We start from the raw sequence: 24,228 nt of genomic DNA on the forward strand, positions 1-24,228 counted from the left end.
GTTGGGAAGAAGGTGGCGAGCAATTAGGGTACAGATTCAATCCGAATCGGCCACGTGCCGAATGAGGCCGTGCGACACTAACTTCCCACTTTGGCCCGATTGACGTGGACGTATACTCCTACAGTCCTTTTCTTCGTTTCCAAAGCTAGCCAATATTCCAAGCTTCCAGTGTTTGTGCACAGGACGCATTTGGCAAAGAAGAAAATGGAAAAAGCTAAGGTGAGCCCCCTATAGGTAGGCGAGTCACACCTCCAGCCTCCAGGTAGTTAGTAGCTATGGCTAGATTCAAGAGAGAGTGGGGGATACCTAGTAGCTAACTATTTCTCGGCGGGAATCGAGCTTTTTAAGTGGGAAGAATATTCGAGAGCATGCTCATATCGTCGCCGTCCATTGGATTCCAGGTTAAACCCTAGAAATTTAGGGTTCTTGGCGGGCGGCGGCGAGTTCCTCCGGGGCGAGAGACGAGAGACAAGGTAAGGATGCAATGCGCGTGTCCTAATTCTTGGCGGTGCGCTTGGAGAGCGCTCCCGCTGTAAATATGGACATAGATTGTGGCTGTGGGGGATCTTTAGGTGGGCGCGCTACGAGAGCTCGCAGCGCCCATAAAGCCTCCCCCGACACGCTTGCTGCGGCAGGGGAAATGCTAACTTTTGCCCCTTCTCGTTCTCGCAGTGATTCGTGCGGGGAAGTAACCGATCGAAAGCAACGATGTCGGACGCGTAAGTATTTTTGCATAGTTCTTGTGTTTCTTTGATTGATATTGTATCTCAACTTCGAAACTTCGCATAGTTCTTGTGACGATCTTTGCTTCTCAACGAAGAAACTTTGCATAGTTCTTGTGTTTCTTCGTGGATCTATTGGAAGGGGAGTCTGATCTTTGTTTCTTTGGTGATGCTGTAGCGACGAACCCATAGGTGAGGCTGCCGCCGAGAAGACGACTCCCGTGCTTGGAGAGCCCATGGATATCTTGACGGCACTCCAACTGGTGCTCAAGAAATCTCTCGCTCACGACGGTCTCGCCCGGGGTCTCCACGAGGCCGCCAAGTCGATCGAGAAGCACGCTGCGCAGCTCTGCGTCCTTGCCGAGGACTGCAACCAGGCCGACTACACGAAGCTCGTCCAGGCCTTGTGCGCCGAGCACGACGTCAACTTGATCTCCGTTCCCAGCGCCAAGAAGCTGGGTGAATGGGCCGGGGTAAGCTTCCCTTTTCCTTCTCCAAGTTCTCTCAAACTTTTCGCTTTGTTCTTGCAGCTTTGCAAGATCGACTCCGAAGGCAAGGCTCGAAAGGTCGTCGGCTGCTCCTGCGTGGTGATCCGGGTATGTCTCGTGTCACTTGGATTGCTCTCTTCTTTCATCGAAGAACTAGGATTGCTCCGAAGAACTAGTTTTGGATTCTCCGGGGTTTTGCTTACGAAAGTTTTGGTTCTCCAGGACTATGGCGAGGAGACTGAAGGGCTAAATGTGATCCAAGAGTATGTCAAGAGCCACTAAGAAGAAAAAAAAAGAGGAAATAGTCTATAACGTTTGCCGCCGCCGCCATTGTGTTTTTTGGGAAAGAGAATGGAAAAAAAGGGGGACCTTTTCTTTTATTTGAAGTAACTCCGGGGTTTAAATCGTTTTAGTTTTAGGGAGGAGGAACCCTAGGTGGTTTTTGACTTCCTCTCCGCGGATCGATCAGAGGTATGGATCCTCGCTCCAGCGCTGCGATCGATTACGGCTGCACTGTCCCCGCTCTGTATCGCTACTCGGATCCACTGTTGGTGTAGCGGTGCTCTCCATCGGTGGATTTGAAGCAAGCAATGGACAAGAAAAGGAGTGGCAATGGCGGAGGTAGCGGAGCCGCGGGCAAGAGGCAGCGACTGATCGATGGAAGGAGGCCTTCCAGGTTCGTATTCTTCGCGGCAGGGATTTGGAAGGATTTCCCCGTGGAAATTAGCGCTGCTCTGTGCGAGGCCTACCGCGCCGGCAGGGAAATCGCGGAGATTTTCTTTGCGAGCTGTCATCTGGCGGTGTTCTTCGCGCATATGATCCAGCTAAACACCGGGACTGGATACAGGAACTCGATCGGTTGGTTTGACAGCGATGGAGAGTTTTCCAGCCCGATCCAGCCATTCGAGGGCCCTGGATCGGTCGACGATGTGGAGAAGCTCCTTGGCGGTGGAAAGGCTTCCTTGAGTGCACGGCAAGGAAGCTCGATCTCTACCACCGACACGGACGCGGCTTGTTCCGCCGTGGAAGACGAGGGTGGCGAAGTGGAAGACGTGACTTCTAGCCGCAGCAAGCTCGCCAATCTCGTGGTTTCCAGCGGTGGCAGGCTCGCGAAGCTCGAGGCTGGCGATCCAAAACTCGTCGACGTCAAAGCAGCGTTTCTAGCGGGGCTCGGGCGACTGTCGGTGGTGGCCGATGTTACTTCGGTGTGCAAAGTTCGTTACGACTGTCCTGGCGGTCAGGCTCGCCGAGAAGCGTTTGAGACGCTCAGCGATCTCACGGCCAAGGTGCGAGGCGGGGATGCGAATTTGCAGCAGGCTTGGTACGGGTGTTCTCGAAACGAGCTTCTGAGTGTCATCAAGCATGGTTTTGGACGTCCGTCGGTGGACTCCACCTACGGTGTGGGGATATATCTTAGTCCGGAGAGTCTCTCTCGCCTGAGGTAAGTGCTTATGCTTTGTTTTGCGACGCGGTGAGACGTGATTGTCTTTCGTTCTTGTGCAGTTGCAGAGGCGCGGATATTGACGAAAATGGCGAGCAGCATGTCTTGCTGTGCCGTGCGATTCTTGGCAAAGCTGAGCTTGTGCGAGCAGGGAGCAAGCAGTTCCATCCATCCAGCGATTTGGTTGACACCGGTGTTGACAATCTGGCGAATCCGAAACGCTTCATTGTGTGGAGCACACGCATGAACACGCATATTCTGCCGCTCTACGTTGCCAGCTTCAAGTTTCCACGCAAGTGGCACGGTTAGTAGAAGCTCTCTTTTTTCCACTTTCATCGTTTACACCTTGGCTCTTGTTCCCTCGCAGGTATTATGGAGGCATCAGCCAAGTGCAGCAACTCTTCCGAGATCAAGGAGAAAGTAATCGCACCGAAGGTGTTTTTCTTTTTCATTTCTTTTTCCTTAATGCTTTAGGAGTAACGTAGTCCAATTTTCTTTGTTTAGCAGTCAAGTGTGACGGTGCCCATGCTGTTCTCGGTGCTCAAGCCCGAGCTTTCCTCGTCGGAGATGAATATAGTAGTCCAGGATTACTTGGAGCTCAAGGTAGTTCGCTGTTTTCTTGTCGGCCAAGTCTAAAGTCAATTTATCCTCTTGAAGAATGCTAAGATCTCCCGCGAGGAATTTCTGAAACGGGTGAGGACTCTCATTGGTGACGAGAAGCTGAAAAAAATCCAGGAGCAAGTCTTTCGAAGCAGCGTCCTTTGTGGCTTCCTGATATGCCAGAGCCAGAACAAGCTTGCGGAGCATCAGGCTCACAGCGGTGCGAAGATCCACATCTAAGATCCAAAGCAGAGCTAAGTTGCAAATTTCCATTTGCTTTCTCCATGTTGTTATGTTGTTTTGTCCACCGTCTGCTGTTTTCAGCGTTTAGCTTGAAGACACTCTCATCCTTCTGCTCCTTTGTCTTATCTCTTCATCACTATATGAGGTACTTTTTATTCCACAACGCACTCACCTCACTTAGCGCAGCATGGAGCTTCCACTCCTCAAATGGATCTTGCTGCTAAATCTACTGCGAACTTCGGCTGTCGGGAAGATGGTAATCTTCTCCGAGCCAGGCCGTCTCGACAGATCCTCCAGCGACGCACTGCGAGCCAAGTTCTCGGAGATCTCGGCCACAATTCTTCCCAACTCGACTTACAAGGCAGGTAAGTCCTTCTACGGCTCGGTACTCCCCAGGAACTCGAGCAGCGATGACGCCATCCTCATCAACTTCCACTTCTACGACGAGGCTCTGTGCGATCCTTCCTTCGTCGCCACCGTCCCCGCGGCTCCCGGAAGCTCCCTGCTCGACAAGTTCGCTCCGGTCGCCAGAGAGGCGCTCGAGCTCGCGGCAGGCTCCGGCTATGGCTCCGGAGTGGTGATCCTCGGCCAGTTCCAGGTCGGCTACACGATGCAAGGCTCCAGGCTCGTGGGAGGAGCGGACAATTGCACCAAGCTCTCGATGAGCTACAACAATTCTCTCGACTACTGCTTTGGCTACCGCAGCGTCCTCCAGAGCCACACTCCGTGGAACCATCTCTACTCGCAGTGCTCGCTTCGATCGCCCAATCACAAGTTCCTCCTCCAGATGCAAAGCGACTGCAATCTCGTGCTCACCGACACCGATTCCAACGTTGTTTTGTGGGCGAGCGACACTTACCTCGCTGGAAGTGGCTGCTACCTTGCTCTCCAAGAGGACATGAACTTGGTGATCTACGACGAGCGCCACAGCGCGAAGTGGGCGTCCGGGACGAGCAATTCGAGCCTTGGGCCGACGCAGCTCATCCTCGGGAGTGATGGGTCGAGCAGGATTTTCCGGAACGATGAGCCAGGGACTGTGATCTGGAAGAACAAGGACAAGAACAAAGAGTAGAAAGAACTATGGTTGTTCTTGTTGTTTGGTGGAACTTGGTATCCTCCTCCTCCTCCTCCTCCCGGAATTGCAGGGACGAGGTCTCAATCGAGCATCTTGCGTCCTTGGTGCGATCGTCCAGGGGAGATTTGGCCCAGGCTAGACGCATTCACGCTCTTGTCTCGTCGTCCCGCCATTCGCACAACATATTCTTGGCGAATCTCATCGTGGAGATGTATGGAAAGTGTGGATCCATCAAGGAGGCGGTGGCGACCTTCGATTCGATCGCGCACCCGAATGTCTTCTCGTGGAATATAATGCTTCGGGCATATGCCTGTAACGGGCATCTGCGAGACGCGAGGAGTCTTTTTCTTGTGATTCCCGACAAAGATAGCGTCACCTTTGCAACAATGATGCAAGCTTACGTCGATTATGGCGAGCTTGATGAAGTGAAGTCCATGTTTGATGCAATGCCAATCAAAGATGTGATAGCGTGGACGACGATGCTAACAGCATATGCCACTACAGGGCATTTGGAGGAGGCCAAAGCGGTGTTTGATACAATGCCGCAACGCAATGTGGTAACCTGGAATGCATTGCTTGTTGGGTATTCTCGTAATGGGAAGGTGGGGTTTGCGAAGAAAGTTTTTGATCTGATTCCACGGAAGAACACTTCTTCGTGGAATGCTATGTGTCAAGCGTATGCCGAGAATGGGCATCTTGATGAATCTCGGAAGCTGTTTGATGCTACGCCAGATCGAGATGTGGTGTCGTGGACGCAAATGGTTGCGGCTTATGTGAAATCCGGAGACTTGAAGGAAGCGAAGAGCCTGTTTGAGAAGATGCCGGACCGTAATGCTGTGTCGTGGAATGTGATGATCCAAGCTTATGGCGAGAGAGGGGATGTAGATCGAGCAAAAGAGCTGTTTGATAGGATGGAGTTTAGAGATGCTGGATCGTGGAACTTGATGCTTTCTGCTTATGCTCAGAACGGGTATCTCAAAGAAGCCAGGGATTTGTTTGAGAGGATGATCCACCGGGACGTGGTGTCATGGACGATTTTAGTTGCCGCTTATGCGCGGACGGGGAATTTCTCTGCTTCAAAGGATCTGTTTGATCGAATGCCGAATCGTAATGTGGTTTCGTGGAACTGTATGATCCAAGCTTTTGTGGAAGGCGGAAAACTTGAAGAGGCAGAGAAGCTTTTCTCGAGAATGCCTGCAAGGGATTCAGTTTCGTGGAATGTAATTTTCTCGGGATATGCCAACCAAAGAACTTTGAGAGAAGCTCTGGAGTTTTTCGAGATCATGCCAGCGAAAGACGATGAATTCACGAAAACCACATTGATCGCCGCGTACGGACGAGCCGGGCAGATTGTTGAAGCCCAGATTATCTTTGATGGGCTCAAAGAGGAGCACAAGGCTTGTGCAGTGCCTTGGAACGCATTGCTCCATGCGTACGGTCACAGCAGGAGGCTCGAGAAGGCCGCAAAGATCTTTTCCGTACAAAAAAAGAAAGATCTCGTCTCGTGGAATATCATGCTCGCTGCATATACCCAATGCGGATATATACGAGAATGTGAAAGGCTACTTGCCGCGATGCCTTTTCACCACGACATTTTCACCTTGACCACGATGGTAACAGCCTATGGTAAAGGTGGCAAGCTGAAACTGGCCAAAGAAACGTTTGAGAAGATCCCTGTTAAGAACCCAGTAGCCTATACTGCCATGGTTTGGGCATATGCCAAAGCCGGGCATGCTTCGAAAGCAAAGAAGCTGCTCGTTGAGATGCAGGCCGCGTTGCCGTCACCTGGTACGTACGGAGAGATGGACGCTTCAAATACGTTGTACCACCAGTTCGGAAGCTTGTTCATACATGGAAAGTAATACATGTTTCTTTTCTGGAAGTTGGGTACCAAGATAGAAGGTGTGGTTTTGGTTTTGAGGAAAACTCGGTGGTGGGAAGCTCCTGGGCTTGTTTGTAGCCGCTCGGATCTCACGGAGGAAAGAAAGACATCAATCCTTCTCACTTGTAAGTCTTTTAAGTGTGTTTGTGTAGTTTTGGGAGTTCTTCGCCCGATCAAATCGTGATCAGCTCCGCCTTTTGTGAGAATGGAGGTCCAAGCCTGCGCGGCCTGCCGGTTCCAGCGGCGGCGATGCAGCCCTGCGTGCCCGCTGGCAAAGTACTTCCCAGCGAGCGAGAACCAGCGCTTCATGAACTGCAAGAAGCTGTTTGGGGTGAGCAATATGCTCCGGCTGCTCAACCAGGTGTTGGTCAAGGATCGAGACGAGACTATGCAATCGCTCATGTTCGAGGCGGACGTTCGCGAGCAGGACCCCGTCCACGGCTGCATGGGGATCATCTGCATGCTGGAGCAGCAGCTGGACAAGCTGCGGCGAGAGTTAGCGGTGGTGAGAGAGCAGCTCCGCTTCTTCCAGGCCCAAGAACAGCAACAGCAACACAACCACAATCACCATCTTCGTCACCAGCAGCAGCAGCAGCAGCAGCAAGAGGTTCCAGGAGTGATCGATCATCACGGCCTGATCAACTTGATGAGCAGCACCAACGTTGATGGTAGTGGCGGCGAGGATTTTGGAAATGGTGGTCACAGCAACGATCATCTCGGGAGCCGGCATCACCCGCAGCAGCTTCTAGATGACCGGCAGCAGCAGCAACTTGTGGTGCAGCATTCGAGCTCTTCTTCCTCGGCGGCCGCCAGCTCCAGCACTGTGATGAACGCTGCCACTGTCGCCGCGGCTGCTGCGAGCTTCCATTATTGTTTCATCTGACTGTTCTTAGCATTTGCTCCATCGTCCCCAAATTTCCACAAGAGCATGTACGAGCATTCAAGCTTGCAAGTTTAGTTTTTCTTCCCGGTTAAATGCTGCCAGTCTGACGCTCCAGCGAATCGAAGTAGAAGAAGAAAGGAAAAACTCGGCGGTTTTCATCAGGAGAAAGCATTCTCATTTGGCCGCAGCTTTCTTGCTTTGAATGCAACCAGAGACAAATTCAGTATATCAATCTCATTCATTCATAAGTTTTGCCTCATGGCGCTGTGACTATCCTCATTTATATACCGTTTACATGGTGTTATAGCAGCAGGCATGAGGAAGCTGCCCTGATAGCTCCATTGTTAGAATTTAGTAACCCCTATGATTAGAATCAAATAAGAACAGTTGTGGCTTTATAACTTAAATAGTTGGCATCCTATGGTTTCAAGTGTGAAGACACAATCCCCATGGAGGTAATAGAGTCTAGAGTCAATGTTCCATGCACGCGTCCTCTTGACTCCTCTAGATGTTTGTCGGATTGGCCATATGCCAATCGTCCTCTTCTACTCCAATGCTCCAGACTCTGATCAAGGTAATTTTCATTTTTGGGTGAGTGTTGTAGTGAGGATACACTTGGATTGGCTTAGAGAGTTCGTATCCAAGTCCTTGTCAATCAAAAGGTCCAGCTCCGTTCGGCCGAGCTGCACGGAAGTGTCGAAGTAGAAAATATATGGCCATCCAATAACAAAGATATAGTATAAACATGACCATTCATTACCACACTTGTGAAGCCATGTCTACGTTAGTGTCGCCTCCACGAAGAGGGCACGAAGAGAGCTCCCTGAAAGCGCAACGGCGCCAGAGACCTCAACCATCAAGGAGGAGGATGGTGGAGGAGTTCCCGGCGCCAATTCATTCGGGCATCGCAGGAAGGACGGGATCACGGAGGTGTTTGTTGGCCATGTAAGCAGCCTGCAAAGTCTGACCAAGAATTGACCAAAGTTTTGCATTGGTTTATGCAGCATGTGATGTGCTACTAAATATCAGTATTAACTCATATCAATACAGACAAATATATATCAATGCAATAACAAAGTAGATACGATAGACTTGTATCACCTTTGGTCCAACCACGCTCCGTGAATCCCATACGGGAGTCCATAGGGAAGTGGTGCTCGAGCAACTTCTTCAAAGCTCTTGCCGTCCAAGAGGAGCACGTATCCGTCACCTTTATCATCATTGACAATAGATATCGCCACACCTACAGTCAGTAAGAGGTTTACACGATGATGTACAAGAAACTTTGAAACTTTACCATCGTCTTCTTCAGTGGCGCCGGGTCGTGGAACAAACATTGGCTCCGTTGGAATGCTCCCGTGCTCATACCACTCCTTAGCACTCTGGCCCTTGATGTCAATCTAGCAAACAAGAGCAATTCATTGGTGTTGTTTCGTATGGCCTGGAGGAAACTACTTACTTTGACCAGAGAATTTGGAAAGTGACAAGGCCTATGAGCCCCATTTGCGTAGACGTAGCGATAGTCACGAGAATAATAATGAGGATTCATGGTGTTCATGTCTAGTCCGTGCCCATGAACTTGGGGAGGCACAGCATTCTCTAGAGTTCCTTTGCCCCCTCCAGAGATTGGTATCTTAAATCTCCCAAGCCTGTAACTTCCTTAGCTAGAGCGAAACTGGAAGGAAAAACTTCAACACACCTTGCGTATGGCATTTCTTTCCCCTTCGATCGAAGCTCTGCCAGCTCCATTCTCCGGAGAATGATAGGATTTGACAAGTGTTCGCAGCAGTCGGCCACAATTCTTGGCTTCCCATCTTCGCCAGTTTCCTCGTAGGCATTGATGAAGTGAAACATGAGAAAGTTTGGAACCTCCACAACGTTTACCTTGAGAAAATCCAAGCTTGTAAGAAGATTCTAATATCAAAAGCACGTACCACTTTTCCCGATTTCCTGTCCATGACATGCAAATACGATCCGTGCTCGGGCATATACTCGAATTTGTAGTACGGACATGGCTCCGCCTTGAGGAGATTTTTGGTCGAGTATCTCAGCGCCATTTCTGGGATGACAATGTAATTCTCCGTAAGAGCGAAGGAATGGATCCATCCGGGAGCCGGACCTTTGCAATTCACCTGAAGACGTTACGAAGCTTTTGTAAGGTGACAATATGCAGAGCTTTGGAATTACTAACCCTGCCAAGATGTTTTCTTGTGTTTGTTCCTGGTTCCATCCTCACGATATCATATCCGGGTTTGATCAAGTCTGGAAGGGCGGTGATGAATTCCTTGTCTGTAACATAAGGATGACCTGATTGGAGAAGACCCTGCCAAAAGTTTGGACAATTCGCATGAATCGAAGCGAGAAATCATGTTTGTACCTTGTGATTGTCGTCGTATGTAAATCTTCCAATAGTGTCCAGAGTCCATGGATCGATCTGTGTTGACGACTTCACAGTCTCGGTGATGCAAACCACTCGCCCATCGCCCAAGCTGTCAGTTCAAGAGAAGCTCCTTAACATATCATTATCATCTAGTCAAGCTTATGAGCGATGCTACCATATGACGCCCGTATTGGCGTTGTCCGTGAGTGTTGTTCCCATCGCCATTCCAACCACGTCTTCCAGCAAAGACCAAATGTTTTCGTGCTTTGGTACCACTGAAAACTCCCTGAAACATGCTTGCTGGTTCTTTCTCGCACTCTTGTAAGCGTCGGATTGAAGCTGTGCGTGCTTGACATGAAGTTTTCCATTCTCGAAGTAGAGCCGAAGCAAGCAAGAATATCTGTTCGATAGGAAAAGAACAAAAGAAAAGTAAAAAACAGAACTCGGAATTAGCGAAACAGAACAAAACCAGACAAGAAACTCTGTCAGCTTAATCTCAATGATATACCCGTCGAAGAGATGACCAAATCGGTGCTCTCCCATCTCAAATCTCCCAGGTCCATTTCGCAAATATGTTCCCTTCTGCTCAAAGCCAAGAGACAAGAGGACAAGCCTTGAATGTGAGGAACTTAAACGATGATAAGGAAAGAAAATATTACCAGCCAGAGAGGAATTTGGCCTTGGATAACCGGCAGCTCTCCTTCCCATGATTCTCTTCGAATCGAGTTCCAGGTTGCCAGACCCGCGTACTTATCGTTGAGCCATGCAGGCTTGAGTTCTTCGTGCTGGCATGATTCTCCTGCTTGTTTTGCAGGTTCTCGTGTTAAAATGGATCTGACTTCGATCGATTTGATCCTTGTCGACTGATTCCAGCTTCGACCATGCAACAAGGGACCCGATCGAGGAAAACCAGCAGCATGACTCTTCTTTAGCTTCGATTCGCTATGGAGTAGCAATCCGTTATGAACTCTGGTTGCTTGGGACGATACCGCAAGACTCTCCATGATCCGGCCTGGATTTACAAGGATAAACTAAAGAAATTTAGAAAACCAAGATGCACTCCTACCCATGCGGCTGCCCTTTGCGGAGAAATGGAGGCCAAGCTCGTCCACTATATATCAAATTCCAGCCTGGAGTCTAGTGTTGTTTTCTTAACGCGAATATATTCGCTCCAGCATCTTTCCCCGGAGAATAATCTCGCATAAACTCCAAAAACTCCTGTTGTTATAAATCATACAATCAAACTTTCGCTTGACGGGTGTACCTTCTAGACAGCAGTCAGCATTGATATTGTGGTCTCTCTCAAGTGCTTTCTAAAATAAATTCTGTGATTGTGATCAAAATCAAGATGCCCCAACACAATACTTTAGCAAAAAAAAAATCCATTCAAGCATTTTCCTCTATGATCCTGGAATCACGCAAGTTCTTGTCATGTTAGCAAAGACAAGGGCGAGCATCTTGGAACCAATTGACTACTAGTACTAACAATCTTATATTCTTCTCCGTGTGATCACCCAAATATCTTCTCGGCTCCATACCTTTATCAGAAGAAGAATCGGAGCCATTGATTAAATAACAGTAAAATCTATCATGGCCGTTGGTGCGCACATTCTTTTTTGATACTTTTGGGGGGAAATTCAAATTGCCTCCCATTTCCTAGGTTGGGATTGATCTTGGACGAGGAGAGCGCGCCGGGCACGACGAGCGCTGCGGGCTTTCTCTCTCAGATCTGAGTCAGAGCTTCGAATGCTGGCGGGCGGAGAGGCGAGGCTAAGGCGCGCGGCGTGAGGAGCTCGATCGAGGTATGCCTAGGGTTTTAGAGCTTGTTTCCGAGCTTCGACTGAGCTGAAATCTCTGGCGGCTGGCAGGTTTGGCGATGGGGCGGCCGGGAGCTGCCGCTGCTGGCGGCAAGACTATCGAGGAGATTTACCAGAAGAAAACCCCTCTGGAACACGTTCTACTGCGGCCGGACACGTACGTTGGCTCCATTGAGAAGCACACGCAGACGCTGTGGGTGTATGAGGGCGGTCAGCTGGTGAATCGTGCGGTGACCTACGTCCCTGGGCTGTACAAGATTTTCGACGAGATCTTGGTGAATGCTGCCGACAACAAGCAGCGGGATCCCAGCATGGACGCTGTCAAAGTCACGATAAGCGTGGAGCAAAACACCATCTCCGTCTACAACAACGGGGACGGAGTGCCTGTGGAAGTTCACAACGAGCAAGGCGTCTACGTTCCGGAGATGATCTTTGGCCATCTACTCACAAGCAGCAACTACGACGACAATGAGAAGAAGACGACTGGTGGGAGGAATGGATACGGTGCTAAGCTCGCGAACATTTTCTCAACCGAGTTTGTGATTGAAACCGCGGATGGCAAGCGGGGTAAAAAGTACAAGCAGGTAGGCATCATCTTCTTAGCATAGCTTTATAGAACCTTGCTTATCGTTTCGATTTGATCAGGTGTTCTCTAACAACATGAGTGCGAAGTCTGAGCCAGCTATTAGCTCGTGCAAGTCCAATGAAAATTGGACTAAGGTGACTTTCAAGCCCGACCTCGCCAAGTTCCACATGACGTATCTGGAGGAGGATGTTGTTGCCCTGATGTCCAAACGTGTTTTGGATATTGCGGGCTGTCTTGGCAGGACTGTTAAGGTGGAGCTGAACGGCCAAAAGCTCCCAGTTAAAACGTTTTCGGATTACGTGGGGCTTTACCTTGCCTCCGCTCAGAAAGGCAAAGAAGAGACGCTTCCAAGGTTCTTTATATTTCTTCGAGTCCTCACTTGCTAACCTCAGTTTGAATTGCAGGATATATGAGCGTGCAAATGATCGGTGGGAAGTATGCGTGAGTTTAAGCGATGGACAGTTTCAACAGGTAAGACTGTCTTCTTTCTGGTTTGCTGCTTGCTGACGTTGATGTTCACCCAGGTTAGCTTTGTGAACAGCATCGCCACAATCCGGGGTGGCACGCACGTCCAGCATGTTTCGGAACAGATCGTAAGCCACATACAGGAAATTGTGAACAAGAAGAACAAAAATGCGAACGTGAAGGGTTTCCAAATCAGAAACCATCTTTGGGTCTTTGTCAATTCTCTGATTGACAACCCTGCCTTCGATTCCCAGACGAAGGAAACATTGACTACTCGTCAAACTAGTTTTGGATCGAAGTGCGAGCTGTCCCCAGAGTTTCTGAAGAAAGGTAATATTTGTCTCCGCATAATGCACTTCCTTACTAACGGATATCCAAACAGTTTCTAAATGCGGGGTAGTTGACAATGTTCTGTCGTGGGCGGACTTTAAGCAGAGTAAGGAGCTAAAGAAGAACGACGGTGCCAAGAGGCAGCGCCTAACTGGAATAGCCAAGCTGGACGATGCAAATGATGCCGGCGGCAAGAACTCCGAAGCATGCACTTTGATCTTGACTGAAGGAGATTCAGCTAAAGCTCTTGCTGTAAGCTCAGTCTTTGCTCTTTCAGCCTTCTTAACTTTTTGTTGTCTTCAGATGAGTGGCATCAGTGTGGTTGGCCGTAACCACTATGGTGTGTTTCCTCTCAGGGGAAAGCTTTTAAACGTTCGAGAGGCAACGCACAAGCAAATAATGGATAACGCTGAAATCACCAGCATAAAGCAGATACTGGGGTTGCAGCAGGGAAAAGGTTATGAAAATACCAAGTCTCTTCGTTACGGTCATTTGATGATTATGACCGACCAGGTACATTGCTTTGTTAGAATCGTTTCCTTTGTTCCTAGCAGTTGTTGCTCCAGGATCACGACGGGTCACACATCAAAGGTCTTATTATCAATTTCATTCACACGTTTTGGCCATCACTTTTGAAAGTTCCCGGTTTCTTGGTGGAATTTATCACGCCAATTGTTAAGGTTCGTCTTTTGATGACTAAACTATATCGAATGTTTCTTGCATATGCAGGCAACACATAAGAACGGAAAGGTACTATCCTTCTATACTATGCCGGAATACGAGTCGTGGAAAGAGTCCCTGAGAGGAGAAACCAAGGGTTGGAGTATCAAGTACTACAAGGTTTGCACCCTGTACTATTAGCGAGGCACAAACTAAAGGCTTGTCAACAGGGTCTGGGCACGAGTACAGCAAAGGAAGGCAAGGAGTACTTTCGAGATCTGGTCAAGCACAAGAAGGACTTCGCATGGGACAATGATGAAGATGGTGACTCTATAGAGCTAGCATTTAGCAAGAAAAAAACCGAAGCCAGAAAAATATGGCTGCGAGGGTACCAGGTACGTATTCTTGATGATATAGGAATAATTTATTAACTCTGTGACATGGGAATGCAGCCAGGGACATTTCTGGATCAAACTCAGCGGGTCATCACGTACAGCGATTTCATCAATAAGGAATTAATCCTGTTCTCGTTGGCTGATTTGGCAAGGTCTGTCCCGTCTATGGTGGACGGATTGAAGCCCGGACAGCGCAAGATTCTGTTTGCTGCATTCAAAAGAAATTTTACGTCGCAAGCTAAGGTAAGTTATGATTTAGTTTCAAGATGTAATGCATTCTTTTGCCTTATATTTGCAGGTAGCGCAATTTTCTGGATATGTCTCCGAGCATTCTGCTTATCACCATGGAGAACAAAGTCTCGCGAGTACTATCATAGGAATGGCTCAGAATTTCGTCGGTAGCAATAACATCAATATCCTTGCTCCGATTGGACAGTTCGGTACAAGGAGTCAGGTAATCCTATTTTCTCTTGTTTGGCACTGATTGAAAGCATGCATATCCAGGGCGGAAAGGACCATGCCAGTGCGCGTTACATCTATACGTCTCTAACTCCGTTAACACGTACTATATTTCCTAAACCAGATGACATTTTACTGAATTTTCTGAGAGAGGATGGACAGTCGATCGAGCCCTTCTGGTACGTAGTTCTTTAGACTTTTGAAATATTTTGCTGAGATTTTCTATCAATTGTAAAGGTATGCACCAATTCTTCCTATGGTGCTTGTCAACGGCTCTGAAGGCATTGGCACTGGGTGGAGCACTTTCGTGCCAAATTACAATCCTCGAGATATCGTTACCAACCTTAAGCATCTTTTGCGCGATGAGCAGCTGGAGCCAATGGATCCGTGGTACAAGGGGTTTAAGGTCGTCTTCGTCAGCAGAATACCGTGTGGTGCTTACATTTCTCCTCTTGTGCAGGGGACGATAGTGAAATCGGCAACCAAAGAATCTGGTGTCAGCTATACAGTGACTGGCATCGTAGAGCAAGTCAACGAGACTACTATACGTGTGCTAGAGCTTCCCATTAGAAAGTGGACTCAAGACTATAAGGAGTTTCTTGAAGCGTTGCTTTGTGGCACAGAGAAAATCAAAGAACCCTCTATTAAGGTGATGCTCTCATTCAACTCCCGCGAGTGTATTTTAACGTTTTGCTTTCAACATTCAGGACTACAGGGAGCATAACACTGATACGCGAGTGCACTTTGAAATTTCTTTATCCGAGGAAAAAATGGCTGAAGCTCTTGCAGAGGGTCTCACGAAAAAGTTCAAGCTGAGTACCACTATCAGCACCAGTAACATGAATCTTTTTGATAAGGACGGGCATATTCGAAAGTATGACACGCCCGAACAAAGTATCCTTTTGGCATGCATGGTTTCTAGCACTTGCTTTTTTCCTTGACATAAGATACAGTTCTGGAAGACTTCTACCATATTCGTTTGGAGTTGTACGTCAAAAGAAAGGTTTTTATATTTTTGAGCTTTGTAATCGTGTATTGACGAGCTTTTGTAGGAAGTGCAAGTTGAGAATTTGCAATACGAGCTACTGAAGCTTGACAACAAAGTTCGATTTATTCTCGGTGTTGTCAAAGGCGAAATTGTTGTAAACAACAGGAAGCGAGCCGAGTTACTAGTCGAGCTAAAGACCAAAGGCTTTACTCCGTTCCCTAAGAAGGCAAAAGCTTCGGACTTGCCTGTTGTCGGTGGTGATGGTTCTGACGTGGAAGCGGATGACGAAGAAAAACTGAATAAAGGAGTTCGTGCCGGTGATTACGAGTATCTTCTATCTATGCCAATTGGCACGCTCACTCTAGAGAAGGTTCAGCAGCTCTGCAACGAGCGTGATAAGCTTGAAGGTGATGTTGAAGAATTGAAGAAATGTACACCGAAGGATCTCTGGGAGAAGGACTTAGATAACTTCCTCGAACAACTGACGGTATGACGCTCTAATCACCTCGTTGCAAACGCTCATCAGTTGTATCCACAGGCTCAAGAGCTGGAGGAAGAAAAGGAAGACGAGCTTGAACTTAAGCAAATGGCCAAAGAAGGTGCTGCTATATTCAAGCGCGCTGCTGCTGGCCGAAAGCCTGCTGCGAAGGCAAAAACTGCAGACAAGGAAAATGCCGTGAAGCCTACCAAAAGTAAGTCCTTCATTGAACGCGCGAAATCTAACCTGAAAATATCATCCTGCAGAAGCAACTGCCGCGACGAAAGCTTCGAATGCTTCCAAGAAGGCAGCTAAACCAGTGGTATGACACGAGAATGCTCTTTTCCTTCTTTAATGTCTTTTGTTATTGGTAGGAACTGGACAGCGAGGAAGAATACTTCAACACAAGCTTACAGGATCGCCTTGCTGCTTACGCGAAAGGAAAAGGACCGCTAACAGGTAATATGGCTTGTTTTCTCTTTCCCTGGCAATGCACTTAAACATTCTGTTCTCCAGAGGACAACTCCATGGAGGACGCTGTCAAGGAAGTGTCCCCGCCAACAAAGCCTAATGCGCCTAAAGCTGCTCCGGTCGCAAAGAAGCGCGCGAATACCAAAGCCTCCAAAGCATCAAAAGCCACTGAAGATGTTGCGGCCCATGACTCCCCTGATGCGAAAGTAAGGAAGGTGCGGGCTTCTCCATTCAACAAGAAGAGTGGTTCCGTCATTCCTCAGCTTGCAAAGCTCTCCATCGAGGCAGAGGCCGACTCCGACGTCGAAGCAGCTCCTCAAGCAAGGCCGAAGAGACGAGCGGCTCGCCCGGCTGTGCACTACATCGAGAGCGACACGGAGGAAGACAAGGCCGCAAGCGAAGACATCTCCGACTTTGAGGACGAAGGATCAGAGTAAAGTCTGGTTCCCCCTCCCCGGTTTTCTCATTCTGCTCGTTTGGTGCTAACGAGTTTGCTGTACTGCTCTTAACTTTCTATGTTAAGGTGGAGGCTCCAGAAGAAAGGTCGTGTCATGGTACTGTGACTCGTATGGATTGTGTAATATCTCCATTGTTTTGTTCCAGACAATTGTTTCATGTCATTGATCATATAATGTTTTTCACCTTTTTCTTGTGTAAAAGGCTCCTCTACACATCAAATTTTTTCTTAAGCTGAAAGGCTTGAATTTAGAAATGCATCTCCACAAACTTACGATACAATCTGTCATTGATATAAAAAGAATTACTAAAAGTTTTTATAAATCCTTATTTGCATAGGAAGTAGTTTTTCCTCTACTAATTTATCACATTCAATTCTCAAAAAGAGGATTGGAAACGAAAACCAAAGTAACTCAAGTTCTCTAGCGAGGTTGTATTCGTTGGCTTTGTTGGGTCCTGTAAACATTGGAAAAAGGTGGTAAAAAAGAAACTGAAAATCAAAAACACATTACATACCTTAATCCTAATCGGTAAGACTCTACTAAGCTTTCAAGATGCCCCACCTCGAAGTTGAACAAATCCAAGGCACCTGATGGCGGCCAGTAGAAGTCAGACCCTAAAAAGCCGCCATTTGCCGCAACTTGTTTTGCCTCTCGCAGAGCCCTTACATAGTCCTCGCAGTCTTCGCTGAAATAGTTTTCCGACGGCACAGCAACATCCTCCCCCTCAAGCTTGTCTGGATCCACGAGAAGATGAAACGGCGTCAGGTGTATCATGACGAACTCTGGCCACTTGTGCACAAGCATCCGCGCGTCCAGCAGCAGCCGCGCATGCAACTCCTCGTCCTCAACTCTGCCGAACAGATCCATTTCCGCCCACGACGCGAGCCGGTCGCAAAGCTCTATAGCCCCCGGGCCAAGAATGGGGTTGGAGGGCCAAGGATGGCAGATCAAACTCTTTGCGTGATCGACGAAGGCGGCGGGGAACGTCGGCCACGGAGGACAGCGCTGATAGTAATGGTAGTATTGGCGCTGCTGCTTCACCTCTTGGCGGATGGCGTCCAGGTCCGGGACACCCGTTAAAGTCCAGTGGCGAAAATTGTTGTAGGTGAGATTGGGCTCTGCATAGCCCTCGTAACTCAGTTCCTCGATCTGGCCTTCGAAAAACACCAGTGGCTTGGGTGCCAGTGCTGTTACGGCATTGATCGGCCTGAGACGTGCTTCCTTACAAGCATACCTGAGCAGGCGCTTGATCCTATAGTCCATCCTCCACAGCGCGAAATCCAAAACCCCGTAGAAGCTCTCCAAGACGGTCCCCATAGCCATTAGCTAAAACCCTCGTTTATTGCTAACTAGCCCTAAGTGTTGTGTTCACCTAGAGGAATTGTACCAGAAAGATAATTTTAAGCTACAAAACATAGTACTTATTATAAATTCATACACCTTTCTTCCACCTTAACAAAGAAAGTTAAGAGCAACTCGTTAGCTTGAAGTAATCTTTGTCTCAATTACTGACAGATATCAAAAACTTTTATATTATAACTTTGTACCTGGAGATTTACGGTTAAACCAGAGAAGGATCCTTGCCAACGCATACACCACAATCTGGGTATATTTATCAGCATTATCGCGGCAAACTTGCCTCTCTTCTTCCGCGCACTCCCCCCTCCTTTTATTTCATTCTCTCCTCATTCTACTCCTGTTCCGCGACGAACGAAGAATGGGACGCAGCCAACAACGTAGCTCCAATCCCAGACCCATCCTTGGATAGCCTCAACTCTATGTGCTCTGCCGCCTCCTTGCCAATCAGCTCCACCACTGACTGCTTGAGATACTCTCGGAACTTGGGATAGTGCTCGTACAAACCACCATCCATCGCCACCACCGTCTTCTTCCTTTCCTCCGCCGCCGCGTACGAGTGGTTCTCCAACCCGCCATTGTTTGCCAAGGATCCACCGTCCCTCCCTATCTTCTTTAGGATACCGACAATCCCAGCGCCTGCCAGCCGGGCGCCACGCTCTGCGACGATGTCACACACATCCACAATCATCTTCCGCATCTGCAACGTCGAGCTTTGGATCTGGAAAAGGAAACAAAGATGGGAGAGATTTTACTATCCAGCAGCCGCACAAAGAAACCAGGACTTACCCCGAAAACCACTCTCAAAACCCGGATTACTTCCTTGAGGTCCGGGGATTGATCGGCGTGGATTGCAGACACATCCGGAGTCCTGCAACAATAGATTAGTAAGCAGCCAAAACTTCATGCAAAGAAGAGGTTACCTCAAAATAAAAGGGACTTCGAGCCTTGAAGGTACCTTTCCTCCAAAGAATGCCGCTTCGGCAGCCAGTTTCCACAACACTCTCCTCACAATGTCACCCAGGTACATTCCAGATATCATTTTCTCGAATATCTACAGTCAAACACAGGTAGGGTAGGGTAGGAATTGTTTTTGTGGTCATTTTCAAGCTTACCTGATCGCATGGGTTAACGCTGTCGGCATCCAAGGCGTCATCAACCTCAGTCTTTGGAAGGTGGGCCGACGTGAAACTTCCCCACTCCATATTGATGACCTGTTAAGAGTCTTGAACGTTTGCAAGAGTGAGTAAATAATGATTACCATGGATCCAGAGGCTGGTAACGGGCCTCGCCACTTTGGTATCGCGTCCGCTCGCTCCACGTAACAGGCATTACTTCCGGTGCCCAGTATTACCGCTACCATAACGTCATCGTCCTCGTATCTTCCCCCGGCCAACGTTCCCACAGTATCGTTCACCTATTTAAGCAATCAAACGCTTTCGTAAGGGAGGAGCACTCGAGGAGACTTACCAGAGCCGCAACTCGCATGTCTACGTTGCTACGATGCATTGCCCCCTGCAATTCCTCGACAACGTCTTTGCCAACCTACGCGATCCCGACATTAAAACTTGGAACGTTTTCACAAGACACTAACCGTCTCTGCGATGGCGAAACCTTTCGTCCACTTCATGAGCGTCCCGGAGTTGATTGACGTTTGCTTCACCGGAAACGAGAACGTAAATCCCAGCTCCCGCTGCTGTCCTGGGAGCAGATAAAAGCCCTCCCCTTCGCTGGCAACGAAGCTTGCTAGCTCTGTGGCAATAAAATCAAATAAATCCTGCGAAACACCATGCATGCATGGCAATTTTACACCAAAACCCCCCAAGCAAAGCAAACCGCATGAAGTACCTCGTTCGAGCCAACCATAACTTTGGGAGGTATGGACACTTCCTTGTACTCCTGGTTCATGATTCTCTTCTCCTTGCCACCCAATTGTACTCTGAGCACCCGGAAGTTCGTCCCTCCCAAGTCGAGCGCGTAGAACAGGCCTTCCTCGTTCCTGGGGGAGCCATAAAGCGAAATCGATAAAAAAACAAAACGAGAGATATCTAGGCCCGAGCAAAGGACAAACGAACTACGTACCCAGTCGGGAGATTGTCCACATAGCTTAGAACCATTTTGAGCTTGCTGCCGCCATCGATCGCAAGCCCGGCATGCATCTCCACGACCATGTTATCGACAATCTGCCGCAGCCGCGAGAGCGGGGTGGAGCAGCCGCCGCGGAACTCGTCGACGATGCATTGCGCCCTCTTCCAGCTCGTCCGCTGCCGCAAGCGCCTGTTGACGAAGAATGCCGCCGCCACGGCCGCGCATGTCGCAGCCGCGCAGGCAATTGTGATCGTCACCGCAGCTTTTCCCATCCCCCGGTATCGATAGCGTCGCAATCTATCCACAATCCCAATCCCCGCCGGCGATATTCCTCGTCCTCCACTCCCGCCCTGTCACGAGCTCCTCCCCCCAGTCCCTGGCGGCAAGAAATACCATACAAACCTAAAATCAGGCACAGATTTCACAGATTTCACAGATTTCGGGGCAAGAAAAGCATCGCGCAGCTCACCTCGTGATCGATCAAACGCGGCGGCGCCAAGAACAAGGCAAGAATCGATGCGGTGGCGGCGGTCAAGTCAGGGCTAATCGATGCGATCTAGCGTGACGACGAGGAGTGGGGATCGCGCGGCATGACGCCAGCGCCGTGCGCGCAAGAGAGAGAGAGGAGGAAGAAAAACCTAGAGAGGAAGAAACGAATGAGAGGAGAGAAGCTTCCACCTCATGGAAACCCGCCCCTCAATCGCCGGACTTGACACCTTGCCTTAAACATTGGGCCGTCGTCCCAAACTTAGCCGGTGGTCACAAATTCGTACGGCGCACGTACGGCACATTATCCAGATTTATTATCCGCTCTTATCCGGATTACTCTATTTTTAAGCCTGCTTTACAGAGAAAAATTTTAACTGCGCCGCAGTCCGGTTATTGTCTTTTTTTCTCGTTTTTTTACTTCTCCTTTGCCGTGAAGGATTCGCCGCAGCCGCAAGTGCCGGTAGCGTTGGGATTTAGAAACACGAATTCCGACCTGCGAGGATTGAGAGATCTTAGAATTGGAGCTGGGATTTCTTGACAACTTTGGAACTTTTCTCTCGTCCAGGAAGAACTTCAAACTTACTTGAGACGATCTTCGATGAAATCCATCTTGGTGCCGATGATCTTCATCAGCGCTCGCGGGTCGATCAAAACCTTGACGCCTTTGTCCTCCACGAGCTCATCGTGGCGCTCGGCTTGATCTGCAAGAGGAAGATAAGCTTTTCTCTCTCTCTCGCAAGAAAAGGAAGAGAAGCAGAGGACTGAGGCTTGCCTGCGTAGTTCATGGTGTAGGAGTAGCCATTGCATCCCCGGACCTTGACACCCACGCGCAAGTAATCTTTGTTCCGCAAGTCTAGCAATTGCCGGATCCTCTTGGCCGCGCTGTCGCTCAGCGCAATCGCTTGCTTCTTCCGGGACGAGGAGGCTTGCCTCAATCCCTCCCTGGCGGCGCACGCTGCTGCCATTCCTGACCTGCGCTATAGAAGAAAGCCCTTCCCAGTGAGTCACAAGCGCGAGATCGCCGCTCTCTCGCTTCTCCTACGTCGAATCGGTCACAAGATTTCAAGGGAGCTGTGGAGCTAACCTGAACATAGCCTCCGCATCATCCTCGCCCCTCTCGCGCCACAAGCCCTAAAATCGCACAAACCCTAGGAGACGAATATTCCCTTTTATTGCTAACTACATGTTTTAATCTGGATTACAGAGAAAAGTTTCCCAATTGAAGAATATGCTTGGATCATATATTGGATAGCATTGAATATACCCATATTATCTAAGCTTAAATGTTATTTAGTTTCATCAAATGGATAATATTTAGAATTGTTTATATAAGTTGATTTCAAGCATTATTCAATACTATGCATGCACAAAAACAAAATGGTGTAGGAAACTTATCATCTTTATGTGGAGTTTGGAAGTTGTGGCAACTAAGGCCAATTCTTTCTTACAGGCATGGAGGATTTCCTTTTTAAGGGTTTTTCATGTTTGGCATTCAGGCATTTTGGCTGCCACATCATTAAAATTCCTTGTATATTCTAAGAACTAAATATATAAATATAAAGATATTTTAAATACTAATAATTATAATTATAATACAAATACATATTAGAAAATTAAAGCTTGCAAATTATTGTAGAAATACTCACTCTTTGCTTCAATTGTAAAAGTCTTGTAGTCCTACAGCTAAAGGCTCACCTCAATAAATCCACCAAGCTATGTAGATCCATCAATAAAAGCTCATAGCCCTAATGTTCATTTTTCAACTTAAACTCGTGAACTTGCATTTTGCCCTAAAATGGATCAATGTGAATCCAAAAATGAGGGGCTTCTTGTGTAGTGGCAAGAGGACAATTCCAAAGTCTTTTCATGCTTATTAATGAAGATTAGGGATTTATACTTTAACAGCTAAACAATGGATGTATTCAAACTTTGTTATTACTTTCTACAAGGGCTTAATCTCGAGGGCAACAACTAAGCTCACCAAGATTTATAATTGCTCTAGAAATTGGTTGAAAGCTAGAAACAATAATAAAGAAAGAATATAAAAAAATAAACTTGTAAGGTTTGTAAATATATATATGTATATATATGTATTACCCTAGCTAGGTAATACACTAATTATGGTACTATAGCATATAAATCGTTTATTTGGGATTAAATTTGACCCATCCATTCTTATATATAAGTGCTAACTAATATATCTATTCCCATATCCCGAGCATTCACATTGGTGGAGATCAGGGATATTGCAATTTGTCCCTAAAGGGCAAAGCTTTTTTGGCAATGTTTTTCTTTAGTGTTCAGGATCATAGTTTTTGTTCTTATTTCTTCATTCTCTTTTAAATCTAAATTTGTATGAGCTTTTTGTGAGATCTAGAACTCTAGTTATCACTATACTTAGATCTACTCTTTCTTCTTACAATCATTGCATTCTCTTCTTCTACCATGCTATGCTGTTATTGATTAAAGAATATGTCACTTGAGGTTGCTAATGTTGCTTGTAGGATTAAATTTTTAGTGCTATAGGGTATGATCATGTTAGTGTTATGCCCATTTTTGATGTGTTGACATCTCCAACTTCCATGGGATGTGATTACACAATTTGTTCTATTCTTGGTATTTTAGCATCTCTCATTGATGTGGAGCATGATTATGATATTGATTGGCAAGTTATAGATGATGTAATCCAGTTCTTGGAGATGTTTGAAAATCAAGTTTATAGGAAGACAATGTATATGAGCTTAAATGAATTCCAAATCATTTTGTCGAGCTTGATTATTATGGAGATAGTTTTGGAGATGAAGTAGAGATTTCACAGGGTAAGTGTCAATCCTTCAATTTGCCATTTAGTCCTTTCTTTTTACCTTCTGCTCTTTCTTAACTTTTTTTTTATTTCTTGGCTTAAACCAACATTTTATATTCTTAATATTTCTTCCTCCTCTATAGTGTTTCTTTTTTATAGTATGTTGATCATCTATGACTTTCATGATTTTCATTCTTAGTCTAATATTGAATTGAGTGTTTTATGTCCTCTTTATACTAATTTAGATGTTAAATATATGCATGAAGTTGAGAATCTTGCTTTTATGTTGTTGACAAAGTCTTTGATCAATTCTAGTGTTAAATATTCCTATATTCTAATAGTTGAGTTTCTTTGGCAAAAATTCAAGTTGTGTCCCCACTTATTAGTGATGTTGAGAGCCTTTGTTTTACCATTGTTGTTGAAAAGTTTATATATTCCCTTGAAAGTATGGATATTATTATTGATTTTCTTATCTCAAGTATTGAGTTGTGTATTGACTATAAACAACTAATTTTTCCATTCTACTTTAGTCACTTAACCACACCTCCAACAACTTGGAGGAGTCTTATTTATAACTTCCATATGTCCAATTCAAGACTTAGGGCTTGCTAACCCTGAGAATGGCATCCATGTCACTCAACTTTTGTATTTAGTCCAAGTGCTCCACGTGT

General features: G+C 47.3%; 8 protein-coding genes and 1 non-coding gene across 13 annotated transcripts; 6 read left to right on the forward strand and 3 right to left on the reverse strand.

Moving 5' to 3' along the window:
* Positions 1-353: 353 nt before the first annotated feature.
* On the forward strand, positions 354-1,590 carry LOC9657491 (40S ribosomal protein S12). The gene is made up of 5 exons (XM_002987974.2): positions 354-473; positions 673-719; positions 901-1,195; positions 1,253-1,318; positions 1,433-1,590. Exons 2-5 carry the CDS (start codon positions 709-711, stop codon positions 1,490-1,492), a joined length of 432 nt encoding a protein of 143 aa, XP_002988020.1. The 5' UTR covers positions 354-473; positions 673-708; the 3' UTR covers positions 1,493-1,590.
* Positions 513-623, forward strand: LOC112341592. The gene has a single exon (XR_002990609.1). It is a non-coding gene; the product is annotated as a small nucleolar RNA snoR103 (small nucleolar RNA).
* A 42-nt stretch (positions 1,591-1,632) lies between the features above and the next one.
* LOC9656099 (probable inactive poly [ADP-ribose] polymerase SRO2) lies at positions 1,633-3,642 on the forward strand. Of its 2 annotated transcripts, none has more exons than XM_024661975.1 (5): positions 1,633-2,651; positions 2,714-2,955; positions 3,019-3,086; positions 3,156-3,254; positions 3,309-3,642. In XM_024661975.1, the coding sequence occupies exons 1-5, from the start codon at positions 1,801-1,803 to the stop codon at positions 3,489-3,491; spliced, it is 1,443 nt and encodes a 480-aa protein (XP_024517743.1). In that variant the 5' UTR covers positions 1,633-1,800; the 3' UTR covers positions 3,492-3,642. The 2 variants fall into 2 exon arrangements, with proteins under 2 accessions (XP_024517743.1, XP_024517744.1); XM_024661976.1 differs by having other exon boundaries at positions 3,159-3,254.
* A 932-nt stretch (positions 3,643-4,574) lies between these two features.
* LOC112341562 (pentatricopeptide repeat-containing protein At4g02750-like) lies at positions 4,575-6,431 on the forward strand. Its single transcript, XM_024661870.1, has one exon. The coding sequence runs from the start codon at positions 4,575-4,577 to the stop codon at positions 6,429-6,431; it is 1,857 nt and encodes a 618-aa protein (XP_024517638.1).
* A 225-nt stretch (positions 6,432-6,656) lies between these two features.
* LOC9656100 (LOB domain-containing protein 22) lies at positions 6,657-7,334 on the forward strand. Its single transcript, XM_002987976.2, has one exon. It carries the CDS (start codon positions 6,657-6,659, stop codon positions 7,332-7,334), a length of 678 nt encoding a protein of 225 aa, XP_002988022.2.
* A 1,097-nt stretch (positions 7,335-8,431) lies between these two features.
* LOC9656101 (carotenoid cleavage dioxygenase 8 homolog B, chloroplastic) lies at positions 8,432-10,718 on the reverse strand. The gene is made up of 10 exons (XM_002988055.1): positions 10,374-10,718; positions 10,223-10,296; positions 9,890-10,114; positions 9,712-9,823; positions 9,526-9,657; positions 9,269-9,466; positions 9,034-9,218; positions 8,794-8,983; positions 8,632-8,734; positions 8,432-8,577 (listed from the first exon to the last, which is right to left on the reverse strand). Exons 1-10 carry the CDS (start codon positions 10,716-10,718, stop codon positions 8,432-8,434), a joined length of 1,710 nt encoding a protein of 569 aa, XP_002988101.1.
* Positions 10,719-11,383: 665 nt separating this feature from the next.
* Positions 11,384-17,028, forward strand: LOC9657492 (DNA topoisomerase 2). 2 transcript variants are annotated; one of them, XM_002987977.2, is made up of 22 exons: positions 11,384-11,516; positions 11,583-12,115; positions 12,177-12,469; positions 12,522-12,588; positions 12,642-12,912; positions 12,965-13,164; positions 13,216-13,425; positions 13,479-13,592; positions 13,642-13,752; positions 13,803-13,967; positions 14,025-14,210; positions 14,266-14,421; positions 14,472-14,605; positions 14,664-14,832; positions 14,887-15,075; positions 15,134-15,320; positions 15,380-15,429; positions 15,479-15,901; positions 15,953-16,106; positions 16,159-16,214; positions 16,267-16,351; positions 16,409-17,028. In XM_002987977.2, exons 2-22 carry the CDS (start codon positions 11,591-11,593, stop codon positions 16,798-16,800), a joined length of 4,137 nt encoding a protein of 1,378 aa, XP_002988023.2. In that variant the 5' UTR covers positions 11,384-11,516; positions 11,583-11,590; the 3' UTR covers positions 16,801-17,028. The 2 variants fall into 2 exon arrangements, with proteins under 2 accessions (XP_002988023.2, XP_024517742.1); XM_024661974.1 differs by having other exon boundaries at positions 12,965-13,425.
* Positions 17,029-18,511: 1,483 nt separating this feature from the next.
* LOC9657493 (hexokinase-1) lies at positions 18,512-20,537 on the reverse strand. Its single transcript, XM_002988057.2, has 9 exons — positions 20,260-20,537; positions 20,026-20,176; positions 19,772-19,954; positions 19,648-19,722; positions 19,439-19,594; positions 19,293-19,391; positions 19,101-19,231; positions 18,967-19,048; positions 18,512-18,898 (listed from the first exon to the last, which is right to left on the reverse strand). Exons 1-9 carry the CDS (start codon positions 20,535-20,537, stop codon positions 18,512-18,514), a joined length of 1,542 nt encoding a protein of 513 aa, XP_002988103.1.
* A 484-nt stretch (positions 20,538-21,021) lies between these two features.
* On the reverse strand, positions 21,022-21,889 carry LOC9657494 (iron-sulfur assembly protein IscA-like 3, mitochondrial). Of its 3 annotated transcripts, none has more exons than XM_024661887.1 (4): positions 21,839-21,889; positions 21,527-21,726; positions 21,338-21,455; positions 21,022-21,247 (listed from the first exon to the last, which is right to left on the reverse strand). In XM_024661887.1, the coding sequence occupies exons 1-4, from the start codon at positions 21,844-21,846 to the stop codon at positions 21,169-21,171; spliced, it is 405 nt and encodes a 134-aa protein (XP_024517655.1). In that variant the 5' UTR covers positions 21,847-21,889; the 3' UTR covers positions 21,022-21,168. The 3 variants fall into 3 exon arrangements, with proteins under 3 accessions (XP_024517655.1, XP_024517657.1, XP_024517656.1); XM_024661889.1 differs by having other exon boundaries at positions 21,527-21,731; positions 21,839-21,886; XM_024661888.1 differs by having other exon boundaries at positions 21,527-21,792; positions 21,839-21,876.
* Positions 21,890-24,228: the final 2,339 nt, after the last annotated feature.

Source organism: Selaginella moellendorffii, unplaced genomic scaffold (assembly GCF_000143415.4).
Source record: "Selaginella moellendorffii unplaced genomic scaffold, v1.0 SELMOscaffold_86, whole genome shotgun sequence".
Taxonomy (NCBI): domain Eukaryota; kingdom Viridiplantae; phylum Streptophyta; class Lycopodiopsida; order Selaginellales; family Selaginellaceae; genus Selaginella; species Selaginella moellendorffii.

What these genes read in the sequence shown, in the direction of transcription:
- LOC9656099 (XM_024661975.1), top strand. Translation starts at nt 1,801, where the DNA reads ATGGACAAGAAAAGGAGTGGCAATGGCGGAGGTAGCGGAGCCGCGGGC. An exon ending in GAGAGTCTCTCTCGCCTGAG is followed by an intron (nt 2,652 to 2,713) that starts GTAAGTGCTTAT and finishes GTTCTTGTGCAG; the next exon opens with TTGCAGAGGCGCGGATATTG. An exon ending in GTTTCCACGCAAGTGGCACG is followed by an intron (nt 2,956 to 3,018) that starts GTTAGTAGAAGC and finishes GTTCCCTCGCAG; the next exon opens with GTATTATGGAGGCATCAGCC.
- LOC9656101 (XM_002988055.1), bottom strand. Translation starts at nt 10,718, where the DNA reads ATGGAGAGTCTTGCGGTATCGTCCCAAGCAACCAGAGTTCATAACGGA. An exon ending in TTTGGTCATCTCTTCGACGG is followed by an intron (nt 10,115 to 10,222) that starts GTATATCATTGA and finishes CCTATCGAACAG; the next exon opens with ATATTCTTGCTTGCTTCGGC. An exon ending in TTCCAAATTCTCTGGTCAAA is followed by an intron (nt 8,735 to 8,793) that starts GTAAGTAGTTTC and finishes CTTGTTTGCTAG; the next exon opens with ATTGACATCAAGGGCCAGAG.
- LOC9657491 (XM_002987974.2), top strand. An exon ending in AGCTGGGTGAATGGGCCGGG is followed by an intron (nt 1,196 to 1,252) that starts GTAAGCTTCCCT and finishes TTGTTCTTGCAG; the next exon opens with CTTTGCAAGATCGACTCCGA. An exon ending in GCTCCTGCGTGGTGATCCGG is followed by an intron (nt 1,319 to 1,432) that starts GTATGTCTCGTG and finishes TTGGTTCTCCAG; the next exon opens with GACTATGGCGAGGAGACTGA.
- LOC9657493 (XM_002988057.2), bottom strand. Translation starts at nt 20,537, where the DNA reads ATGGGAAAAGCTGCGGTGACGATCACAATTGCCTGCGCGGCTGCGACA. An exon ending in GAAGTCCCTTTTATTTTGAG is followed by an intron (nt 19,049 to 19,100) that starts GTAACCTCTTCT and finishes CTATTGTTGCAG; the next exon opens with GACTCCGGATGTGTCTGCAA. An exon ending in TTTTGAGAGTGGTTTTCGGG is followed by an intron (nt 18,899 to 18,966) that starts GTAAGTCCTGGT and finishes TTCCTTTTCCAG; the next exon opens with ATCCAAAGCTCGACGTTGCA.
- LOC9657492 (XM_024661974.1), top strand. Translation starts at nt 11,591, where the DNA reads ATGGGGCGGCCGGGAGCTGCCGCTGCTGGCGGCAAGACTATCGAGGAG. An exon ending in CAGTCGATCGAGCCCTTCTG is followed by an intron (nt 14,606 to 14,663) that starts GTACGTAGTTCT and finishes TCAATTGTAAAG; the next exon opens with GTATGCACCAATTCTTCCTA. An exon ending in TGCCGTGAAGCCTACCAAAA is followed by an intron (nt 16,107 to 16,158) that starts GTAAGTCCTTCA and finishes ATCATCCTGCAG; the next exon opens with AAGCAACTGCCGCGACGAAA.
- LOC9657494 (XM_024661887.1), bottom strand. An exon ending in CTACACCATGAACTACGCAG is followed by an intron (nt 21,456 to 21,526) that starts GCAAGCCTCAGT and finishes TTCCTCTTGCAG; the next exon opens with ATCAAGCCGAGCGCCACGAT. An exon ending in TTCATCGAAGATCGTCTCAA is followed by an intron (nt 21,248 to 21,337) that starts GTAAGTTTGAAG and finishes CAATCCTCGCAG; the next exon opens with GTCGGAATTCGTGTTTCTAA.
- LOC112341562 (XM_024661870.1), top strand. Translation starts at nt 4,575, where the DNA reads ATGGTTGTTCTTGTTGTTTGGTGGAACTTGGTATCCTCCTCCTCCTCC.
- LOC9656100 (XM_002987976.2), top strand. Translation starts at nt 6,657, where the DNA reads ATGGAGGTCCAAGCCTGCGCGGCCTGCCGGTTCCAGCGGCGGCGATGC.